At 60.9% G+C, this 11,151-nt stretch overlaps 3 protein-coding genes across 3 annotated transcripts; all 3 read left to right on the plus strand.

Moving 5' to 3' along the window:
* Window positions 1–181: 181 nt before the first annotated feature.
* BKCO1_800077 (uncharacterized protein) lies at window positions 182–1,804 on the plus strand (the record flags this gene model as incomplete). Its single annotated transcript, XM_020279419.1, has 1 exon — window positions 182–1,804. The coding sequence occupies one exon, from the start codon at window positions 182–184 to the stop codon at window positions 1,802–1,804; it is 1,623 nt and encodes a 540-aa protein (XP_020133291.1).
* Window positions 1,805–2,787: 983 nt separating this feature from the next.
* On the plus strand, window positions 2,788–5,898 carry BKCO1_800078 (karyogamy protein; the record flags this gene model as incomplete). Its single annotated transcript, XM_020279420.1, has 1 exon — window positions 2,788–5,898. One exon carries the CDS (start codon window positions 2,788–2,790, stop codon window positions 5,896–5,898), a length of 3,111 nt encoding a protein of 1,036 aa, XP_020133220.1.
* A 2,367-nt stretch (window positions 5,899–8,265) lies between these two features.
* BKCO1_800079 (kelch repeat protein) lies at window positions 8,266–11,070 on the plus strand (the record flags this gene model as incomplete). Its single annotated transcript, XM_020279421.1, has 5 exons — window positions 8,266–8,890; window positions 8,944–9,021; window positions 9,075–9,721; window positions 9,780–9,901; window positions 9,975–11,070. The coding sequence occupies 5 exons, from the start codon at window positions 8,266–8,268 to the stop codon at window positions 11,068–11,070; spliced, it is 2,568 nt and encodes an 855-aa protein (XP_020133219.1).
* Between the last annotated feature and the right edge of the window lie 81 nt (window positions 11,071–11,151).

The following is an 11,151-nucleotide window of genomic DNA, read 5'->3' on the forward strand; positions in this document are numbered from 1 at the left end:
CCTTCGTCACCACCATCAGAACACCCTCCGGCCAACTGTTCACCTAGGCGTCTGCGATAAGAGAGCTCGCCACCGTCTCGTCCAGCACCCCACGCCCAGTCCAAGCAGACCGCCGCCTCGCCGCATCCGCACCCCACCTTCCTCGTCCGTCCCACCACGTTACCAGACGGTCTCGACGAACATGGCGGAAGAAGCTACACAACCCGAGCGTGCTGCCTCGCCCCAGGAATGGGCGTCGCCCACCCCGCCTGTCAGCCAGGTCCCGGGGCTCGACAACTCGTCGACCTCTTCATCCTCGGTATCCGGCATGTCGGCGGGGTCGCGGCGCTCGTGGGGTGGCTTGCCCAACAGCCGAAGAGGATACCTGCGCCCCGAGGGCACTTCGTTTGCGGACTCGGCGAAGAACAGAGAGAGCGTCATGAGCCTGGGCACCATTGCCCACTTGCAGTACTACTTCGCAAGGACCGGCTTGCTGGACTCCAAGGGCGGCCGTGTTGCCAAAGAGACCAAACGCAAGAAGAGCAACAACGCAATTGAGGGCGTCCACACCACCGCCGACCGCGCTTACGAAGCCTTCCTGTCCTCGCAAGACGACAACAAGCGCTCGTCGTGCGCCATCTCCGACGATGGTTACCTGAGTGAATCTGCCACCGATGTGCCCTTTGTGGAAAGCCCCGTAGGCGAAGACTTCGAGACTCACGTCGAATATGAGCCCGCCCCCATGCTCCCCCCAACCGTCAGCACATATAAAAACAAAGTCCTGTACACGCCGCCGCCGCCAGACATTATTGTTCTGCGGAGAGAGCTTAGAGAAGCCCTCGACGATGCTAAGCAGGTGCTTGCCGGCACCGAGCGCCCCGACACCATTGCGAGGTACAAACGCAAGGCAGCACAGACTGAGAAATTTGCGGCCGAAGCGGCCGAAAAGAGGAAGCAAGAAGATGCAGCCGGTAATGCGTCGCCGGAGGCTGAGCAAGACCCGCTGCCGCTCCCGCAGGGCTGGACGGAGATCCAGGGTCTCCACGTTCTTGACAGCGTTACCCTTGCAATCCGGGCCGCGAAGAACTACTACACCACCCATGAACAGCCCGAACGCCTGTACTCGATCAAGCCTGAGAAAACCATCAGGAAAGAGCTGTACCAGACCCTGGAGGTGCTGAAGCGGATGGCAGGGCGTGATTTCGAGGGTGGCATCCGGGACGACGAGCGGCATAGCATCAACGGATGGATCAACGACATCGAGCAACTGTTGGACGCCGAGCAAAGGAAGGAAGAACAAGAGCAGCTGGATCGCGAGAAGTGGAGCTGGATCTCAGGTGATTGGACGGGCAAGGAGCGTGAGAGAGAGTGGCTCTTCCTCAAGTCGTTCGATCCCCACCCGGAAGACGAACTGCCGTCGTGGACGGCTCCGGAAGAAGCGAGCGAGCTGCCGACGCCGTTTCTCAAAGCACTGAGCGACGGCCTTAAGCTTGTCCGCCTGCACAACAATCTTGTCCGGAAGTCGAAACGCCAGTTCGAGGAGATCAAGTCTTACCACCGAGACACGTCGCTGCCCTACCGGTGCGCGGAGAACCTGCGCTATTGGGTCAAGGCGGCAGAGCTACGGTGGGAGGTTAAGCTCAAGCTGGACGTGATGGAGGTGGTGCACGGGGAGAGTGGCGAGGCGTGGAAGAGCTTCGACCAGGCCATCATGAAGTGGTGCAAGGGGGTGCGGGAGGAGATTACTATGGAGTGGAAGCAGGCGCGGCTCAAGACGATGACGCTGCCGCCGATGCTGAAGATTGACGCGGAGACGATGGCGTAGGGCGGACGGCTTGGCGGCCTTTCCAGGCGTTTCTTTGGATGGACAAGCATTTAATGGTTCTGTTGGCATGTGCTCTGTGGCCGTGGCCGAGTTCAAGACAGCTCGTTTCAAGAGATACCCGAATTTGTAAAGACAGTCTTTTAATAACAGCGCGGGCTCGGGACGAGCGAGAAGCAAGGGCGGGCAGTGCGGGCAGTGCAGGCAGTGCAGTAGGGGTTAATGCGCGGCCTGGCGTGCCTGGCCCCTGGCGCGGTAGCAGCTTGAGGGCAGCGCAGCGGCCAATTGCAATCTCGCCGCCCGGAACAGCGCGCAGGACAATAACTTAATCAAACGGACTCTGCCCTCGCGGCCACTTCTCCAGCCCACTGCTGAACGCGTGCCGCCTGCCCTACGTGCCTACCAACCCAGCACCGCCCTCACACTCGCCGCCGCCGCTCCGCCGCTCATTCCGACCCAAGGCCCCCGTTGCGATTCGCGCTACGCAGCCACAGCCGCGCCGGGCCCAGCCAGAACCCAGCCAGAACCCTGAGCTCGGATCCCAGTCCCAGCCCAGTCCCCGTCCCAGGTCAGCGGCATCGTGTTCATTCGCCGTCAGCTGCCAGCAGCCAGACTGCTCCTGAGCCCGTCTCCTCCGTTGCCGGCGGGCATGCACGCTCACCCGTTGTAGCGCGTGTGCAGTCTCGAGCAACAGTGGGTAAGTCTGTCACATGCGTGGTTTTGACTCATCCCGCGCCGTGGGCGGGCGGCGGAGACAGCCAGTGGCCGTCTTTGCCAGCCGCATCCACCCCCCGGCCGACGAACGCGCTAACCAGCGACGTTGCAGGCGGAGCTGCAGCCCGGCATCGACAACTCAGTATCGCGTCTACAGCCCAGCCTATCCGACCAAAAACAATCGAAATAATAACACAGCACCCGCGCGCCCCCAGCGCTGACCGTGCACAGCAGCTTCGCCTCACCCCACGCCCTCCTACCCGCCGCCTCCCATGTCCCCTCCTTCCTCGCCCGACACCAGACCACTGCCACCCGTTCCGGCCTTCTCGACACCTGAGCTCAGCACAGAATCGTCCGACACTGCCGCCGCTGCCGCTGCCAGGCGCGCCCTGAGAAAACCCTCCCCGGGGCTGCTGGAGCGCATGAAACTGCTGGACCTGCACCACCGGAGCAGACAGTCTGGCGGCAAGAACGACGTTGAGATCGGCCGCATACCTGAGGACCAGCTGCGTCAGCTTGACCTTCTACACCAGCGGGAACGCGCCATCCAGATTGAGCGGCGTGGTCAGACCTGGAGTGGGCCGCGTGCGCCGCGGCTCACTGCGCAATCCACAGGCGGCAGCGAGAGGACTCCGGTCGAAAGCTTTCCCTCCGAAAGCTTTCCGGCGCCTCAAGAGAGCGATCGATATAGCGCCACTAGCGCTAGCGAACGCATGCCTCACTCCGACAACAACGACGACGACGACGACGACAGCGAGTTCTTCGATGCGGAAGAGGAAGAGACACTGAGGTACGCGGAGCCTGTGCTCGGGAAGTCGCGGGAGAGCTCAGTGTCCATGTCGAGGGACCCGACGGAAGGCGCCCCTTCGCCAGACGACTCTGGTCCCCCAACGCCGCCCCCGAAGGACCCACCCGTGGACAATACACCGGACTTGCCACCCGAGCCTGTTGAGGAGCCGGAATCGCTGGACGAAATCCAAGAAGAGCAGGAAGAGCAGGATGAACAAGAAACTACTTCATATTTCAATCCGGGGCATCTGTCACGAGCGGCCTCCATATACACCCTTTCGCGCGTATCCTTCACCAACCAAATCCAGCAGCTTACTTCCATCAAACTCCCCGAAGCCTCGTCCTTGCAAGCAAGCATCTCGGCAATACCCACCTCCAAGGCCGCCTCTAGTGCTCTCAACGATGCGGCCGGCCAAATCCGGGTGTGGATGTCCAAAGCGTCCGACGTACTGAATGGCTTGGACGCGGAGGATGATGTTGACTGGGCCTCCGCAGCTGGCAGAGAAGGGTTGGACGAGGTCGACGCGGCAATCAACACATTTGAAACATTGATCAAGGTGTTCGTCAACGCCATCGAAGAGCTCCAGAGCCGCCCGGACATCGGATATCTGTCAATGGCGGACCTCTCCCGGTTGCTGGATCAAATGGAAAATATCCTGAACGATTGGGCAGGTATCAAGAACAAGCTGCGAGCAGTAAAGGAGCAGGTTGAGATAGGAATGGAGTGGGAAGAATTGTGGAACACCGTTCTGGGTGATATTAGCCTGGAGGTGGAAGCTCTTGGGAGGCTGGTGTTTGAGATGGAAGAACGCCGCCACCGCAGCGTAATGGCTGAGAGCCTTACCGAGAATGGCAACGGGCTCGATATCGGATCCTTGGAAGCGATCGTTGAGGAAACACCGCCAAACACCAAGCGAATCTCTCACAGTCGTTTTAGCCTTCCGCAAGCCTTCAACGCAAACGCATCACCACTTGCGGCTCCCGACACTGCCCAGGAAGAGTCAAACCTTTTGGCGCTTTTTGCCCGCATGCAACCACTTCGCGCTTCTCTGGACTTTTTGCCGATGAGGCTCGCTCAGTTTCAGATGCGTGCCTTGGAGGTCTTTCCGACTGCATGCTCAGAGCTAGAACACCGGCGTAACTCTCTGGAAGACAAGTGGCGGAGGTTGGAGCGTGATGCGGAGTCTTTAAGGCGGGAGCTTGGTGAAGACAAATGGGTGTTAGTTTTTCGGAACGCCGGCGGGCAAGCAGCAAAAATGTGCGAATCGGTCAAGAGGAGCTTGATAAAACTGCGCGAGGCCTTGGACGAGGGTCAGCACATTACCAACTTACCGGCCACAGCGAAGAAGATTGAGAACTTTGAGGCTAAGAGGATGCACTATGGTCCGGCCATTGAGCGTGTTCTCATGATCATCGACAAGGGAGTGAAGGATCGGTTGACGGTAAATGGTGAAATCCTGAGGCTGCAGTCCGATATGAGGGGCGAGTGGGCTGCACTGCAAGATCAAATCGCGGACATGAAGCAGTGCGTCGAGGGGCTCGACATGAAAGACGGCGACCAGCTCCGGGACTCCATCTCGACGATTTTGTCCACTGAGCGTTCCTTTGCGAGCAGCATCGATACGCCTGGGAGCTCACCGGCTTCATCTGTGGTGATGCTGAGTCGCAAGGACAATGACAGGTTCAAGTCCCGCCAAAGCAGCTTCAACAGCAACACGTCAGCCCCGTCGGCCAAGAACGCCAAACGCTTTTCCAGCATTCCTGCTCCGTCTTCAACCCCTCGCAGCAAACCACCGCTTTCGTTCGCCCGCTACCAAGAAGAGAAGACGCCTACAAGCAATCGTTACTCGATGTCCACTCCTACTCCACCGATGCCTCGCCGTGCGGCACCTACGCCACCCCCATCTAATAAACCCCGTTGGAACGTGTCTACAAACGCGGAAGGTGTTAGTGGCCATCATATCAAGTCTTCAGCCGGAACTCCCGCTGATACTCCCCGCAAGCCTCGTGGCCTCCATCGTGTCTCTTCGCACTCGAATCTGCCACGACCCACGCCTTCACGTCAGGCCGCACCAACACCTCCTCCGGGGGGTCATTACTACCAGCGGCCCGCGTCCACCACGCCTGCACCTAATAAGAGAGCGTCTTTGATGGCGCCTCGCACGCCTTCTCGCAACGCCCTTTCACGGCTGGACACGCGTGCTGTGTCAGGGTCAGCCGTGACGACGAGTACGGCGGCGAGCCGGCGTCGTAGCGGTTTCCTTGAGCCAACGACGCCAAATGCGGATGACGCTCTCACCGATGCCGGCTACTCGGATGCCAGCAGCCCAGTGTCGACGCGCAAGAGCCCGCGGGCGGCCAGCGCAATGGCGCTCCGCCGCACCAGCATGCTCCCGCAGCCATCGACGCCCCAGTCCAGGAAGGAGCGGCCAAGTCTCGACGTCCCCCGTCCCAGCATGGATGGCGGACGGAGCTCCAGAGCGGACAGCCGGGCTGGCAGCCGGGCTGGCGGCAGAATCAGCAGCTTCGGGATGAGGGGAGCGTCCCGGCAGGGCAACAGGGCTGACGATAACAAGCCCAGGTTCAGGTTCTGAGCCTGACGGCCAGGTAAGTTTTTGCTGCCGGATGAATCTTCTTCTTCTACTCTTCACACTTGATCCGCGAGATTACATAGTGTAATTGCCAGCCAGTTGTCGTGGTGCGTGCCTGGTGCATGTGACAGTCCGACATTTGCGGCATGGCAAAAGGAGGCTTGGATGGCTCAAAGGCGTTCTTCTTGGCAAGATCACCAACCCGAAGAGGAACGTGCGGCTTTGGGAGTCCACGCTGGCCTTCCGTTTGACCCTTTGATTGAGGAAGAAATTAACTTCGTTTTTGGTACAAAGTTTGGTTTAATATGGAAGACAGGTGTTGGCGACATGGGGGAATATGCAGGCGCTCTTTGTTTTGTTTTGGGAAGTTAGCTATATTTGCAAGGCATATTGTATACCCCCTGGAGATTCGATTCGAAACTGGGTTGCTTTTTTTTTAAACAAGATCTGGATCGGGTGGTGGCTCTGTGCGAGTCGGTACTATGATAGCCAGCATCAGATGCTCCTCGCCGGGATACGTGTAGACGACGAGAGAAGATATCGTTCATACAGTGTGAAGGAATTCGATTGCAGCCGCGCATGGTGACGGCAGGTGCCCTTTCCCTCAGGATTTGTGATGGGCGTGTGATGGCGAAGAGGTCGATCGGAGCACGCCAAGGAAGGCCCAGCGCGGACAATTGCTCACACGATCTGGAATAGCGGTGCACATGGGACCGGTAGCTCGCGCCAAATATAGGGCGCATGTCTCAGCCATGTTGCAGGAGGTGAAGGAGATTGTCCAGTGCTAGCGGGCGATTGGGCGCCAAGGCGGCGGGCGATAAGCTTCAACGGTGCGTCCGGGGCTTCACGATCCACGCCAGCTGGGACGTCGCACACCAGCGCACCCGCACACCAGCTCGCACACCAGCACACAACCACATGCACGACTGACTGCGCACTGCGCGCCCCGCCCGGCCTTGCCCCTGGCACCGCCCCAAGGCCTCGGTCGACACGGCGTCACGCAACGAGCGGGAAGTGCGCGATCCGACGCGAGGAATGCAGCTCCGTTTCCGATCTGCGAGCGCAAGCGCACCGGCGGGCTGGGACCGCTCAGCTAGCCCAGCTCGCGGTGGCCACCGCCACAGGCAAACAGCCCGAGGCCGGGCAGTGCGATTGGCGCGGGCGGGGACGGACGCTGCGTGGCTGCGTGGCTGCAGCAGAGACGCGACGACACGGGCGGGCGCCACAGTAGTCGCAGGTGCAGCGGGAACGCTTCTCGCCGTCCGGGGCTCGGTTCCATGGCGGTTCGCTGATGGCGGTTGGCGGAGTTGCCCAGCGGGGAGTTGCGCTGCGCCCATCACTTACTGCAACGGGCAGGCTGGGCAGACGGATGACGTCCACGCGACATGTACCGCTGCCAACACCGCAGCTGGGCGGAACGCAATCGAGATGTAAGCTTGAGCCGTCGCGGCTGTATTTCCTCACTGCCTTGCCTGCCCTGCCCGCCCTGCCCGCCCTGCCCGCCGCCGGCCTGCTTTCGCTCTCGCTGCTCTCGCTGTCTCGCTGCTCTGCCCCGCTCCCTCTCTGCTTGCCCTCTGCTTGCCCTCTGCTTGCTCTCCACCTGCCAGCGCTGCCGCCCTCACCGCTCACGCTGCTTGTCGCTGCTGCCGCCCCGTCCATCTGCTCCATTTCGTGCTGCTGCTGCTGCTGCTGCTGCTGCTCCTCGTGGTCTCGTATCCGTGTTCACGTTGCATGCCGTTGCGCCGTTGCGCCGCCACACGCTGTGCCCTGCAATTGCTCACCTCATGCTCTTTTGACCGCGGACCCTGAGAATTGAATCCCCACTGCTCCTGTCGTTTCTGCGCTGCGTGTCGCCGCCAGTCGCTCCCGTCCTGCGCCATAGAGCTCCTTCTCCAACCCCGTTGGTGCCAACAATCCCAGTCGCCTGCATCTAATTTCCAGTCGACCCCAGCGACGTCATACGCTGTCACCCTCTGCCCGGGATCAACAACTGGGCCTGGATACAATAACCACCAGTGCACCACTCCCGGATTTACACTGCCAAACCCAGCCGGGCTGGTCCACCATCTAATTCTTACATCGCCACCTGCTCGGCTCCACATCTCACCTCACAGCCACGCGCCTGCAGCGAACTTGCCTCCCCGCCGTTGTCCATTCTCCACAAAAAGAGGAATACTATATAGCTCTAGCTTGGAACGGAAGGCCTATCGGCGCCCTAGCTGACGCGGTCCCCCAAAAACGAAAGGTTTCAACGCCGCTTTCCTCCTCACTCCCCCAATTCCGAGGGCGCGTTGTTGAACTCGCACTTTTCGCGCCCGCCCGCCCCTGGAACATTCAGGCCAATTCGTCCTCGCGTCAAGGATCGCGATGATGCCATCGGCGACCTCGAACCCGCGGCGCAAGTCCGTCTTCCGTGAGGTTGGACTCGTGGACGACGACAGGGAAAAGTTCGCGCCGGTGCCCATGAGGGTGCCGATTCTTTCTACGCCATCGCTCCCGTCCCGAGGCAGCAGGAAGCCCGCCGTTTCGCCCAATGTCGCCCGTTTACCCTCTTCACCTACCGATTACTGGCCATCACCCTCGCCGCTGGAGGATGTGAGGGAGGAGGATTTGGGAGACGACGAGGACTCGGATTGCGAAATTGACGGTAAGGGTGGACTGACGGAGAAGCGGCAACCGTCGGTGAAGAAGCGCGAAGCTGTGTTTGTGCCTGAAGGAGGAGGAGGAAGAGGAGGACTCGTTCAGGCGAAGGCAGATGTGGATGCCGTTGCAGCCGCCGCCGCCGCCGCGGGTGGTGTGACCAAGTTGTATCGGCTATGCGTGCTCGCGTTGCTTGTTTTCCTGGTCATCCCCGTGACCAACAGGCTGCCGCTCTTTGACTCCAAGGTTGCAGGGCCCATGTATGGCGTCAGTGCGGGACTCATTCCGTCGAGAGGGACGCTGGAAAAGAGAGCGGATAGCCCGACGGACGTGTGCACGAGGTGGAGCCATGCCAGTAAGACTTCCAAGATTTGGACACAATAGTGTTCACGATTGACGATAGCCCAGCTGCAATTGTCAATGGCACCCTATACATCTACGGCGGTCGTGCGACAACCGACGCGGATCAGTCGAGCAACACTTGGAGTAAGCATCTGCTCCCAGGCTGTTGACGAGCTCCGTCGAGCTGACTATTTCAGACAACGACTTCTTGACTATGGATCTCACCGAGTCATGGCAAATCTCCTCCCCATCGTTCACGGGTCTGCCGCAGCCCTCCGGACCGCCCTCCGTCTCGCTAGCCTACCTATGGAACTCGCGCACCTCGCTATTCCTCTACGGCGGCGAGTTCCAAGACGGCAATTCGGGAAACACTCCCGACTACCCGACCGCCTTCTCGCTCTGGGAGTACGACATTCCTTCGTCTTCATGGTCTCAGCACAAAGACCCCAAAACTTCTGCAGGGACAAACGCGGAGGCCAGCAACGAGGCGGTACAACGTGCAGCCGAAGGCGCAGGTGCAAACGTGGCCAGCCTTGGCCGCGGATTCTACTTCGGCGGTCACCTTGACACATGGACTACCGAGGATTGGTCTAGCTCGATCGCGCGCATCTACCTAAAGTCCATGGTTGAGTATACTTTCCCGGGTTCTTCCAACAACGGCGTGGATTCTCTCGGGGATGACAAATCAGCGGGCTCGGATGGCGTTTGGCGCAACATCACTGAAGGAGGCCTCCAAGAGACGAGCGGCTTCCCGGAACGCGCTGATGGCATCCTGGTGTATGTGCCTGGGTTTGGCGACGAGGGGATTTTGCTTGGCCTCGCAGGTGGCACCAACTCTACTTTCGTAAGTTCCAATGACTCGGTGCACCATGCAATCCGGTGGAAGCTGACGATCCCTTCAGACGCAGATGAACATCATAGACATATACGACATCGCCACGTCCACGTGGTTCAAGCAGCCCACCAGCGGCACGTCACCGAAGATCCGCGTCAACCCTTGCGCAGTGGTCGCGGCGGCAGCAGAGTAAGTTGCCCAATGGAGCTAGAGGTCCTCGTATTGGACACGGACGTTAACCATGCTCCGCTTTGTTTTACAGTGGCTCGAGCTACAACATGTACATGTTCGGCGGCCAAGACCTGGGCGACGACCAGACGCAGTACGACGACATGTGGATCCTGACCATCCCGTCCTTCACCTGGATCAAAGTCGACCAGGGCTCGCAATCGGTGCCCCCGGCCCGCGCCGGCCACACGTGCAACATCTGGGACGGCCAGATGATCGTCGTGGGCGGCTACGTCGGCGACCAGCTCTCGTGCGACTCGCCGGGCGTCTACGTCTTCAACACGTCCTCGCTCACCTGGGGCACCCAGTTCACCGCCCTCTCCGGCAGCTCGGCCCAGGACGCGTCCGGCGCCGGCGTCTTCGCCGAGGGCTCCAATCCCTTCTCCCAGCAGCTCGCCCAGCGCGGCGCCAACTCGTCGTCGGGCCTCGAGGGCTCCTACGGCTACACGGTCCCCGAAGACGTCATCTCGGCCGTCGGCGGCGACACCGTCGGCGGCGCCACCGTCACCGCCCCCGTCCAGACCGTCACCGCCGGGCCCATGGCCACGGGCAAACCCATCACCTACACCGTCACCAACGGCGACGGCTCCACGACGACGACGACGTCGGTCGTCGGCGCCGGGTCGAACTCGGGGTCCTCGGGGGGCACCAACGTCGGCGCCATCGTCGGCGGCGTCCTGGCCGGCGTCTTCTTCGTCATCGCCGCGTACCTCGCCTTTTGCGCGTGGGTCTACCGCCGCCAGCTGCTGCTGTACAAGAACCACGTCGCCATGGCGCAGGCCCACGCCGCGGACCCGGCCCGTGCCCAGGAGAAGACGGGCTTCGTCATGCCGCCCGGCGCCGTCGTGGGCGGGTCGTTGGCCACGTCATCGGAAGGCGGCGGTCATCCGGGAAGCGGCATCAGAAACAATAGCTATGCGGCCGGCAGCAGCGGCGGGCCGACGAGCGGGTCCGGAAGCAATGCCGAGTACGCTGCCGCCGCCGGCGGCGGCAGTGCAGCTGCGGGGAGGAGAAGCGGAAGCGTGAGCAGCACGGATGATTTGCTGGCCGGGTCGGAGCCGAGCTTTTGGGGGACGAGGGGCGTGTTGTTGAATCCGAGGAGGAGTTTGAGGGTTATCAATAGGGATTGATTGAGGTGGGCCTGGCGGGCCCTGGATGAGGAAGAGAGAGAGGGGAAGATTTTTTTTTTGGGGGGGGGGGGGGGGGGGGGG

Source organism: Diplodia corticola, assembly GCF_001883845.1.
Source record: "Diplodia corticola strain CBS 112549 chromosome Unknown scaffold8, whole genome shotgun sequence".
Classification (NCBI taxonomy): Eukaryota; Fungi; Ascomycota; class Dothideomycetes; order Botryosphaeriales; family Botryosphaeriaceae; genus Diplodia; species Diplodia corticola.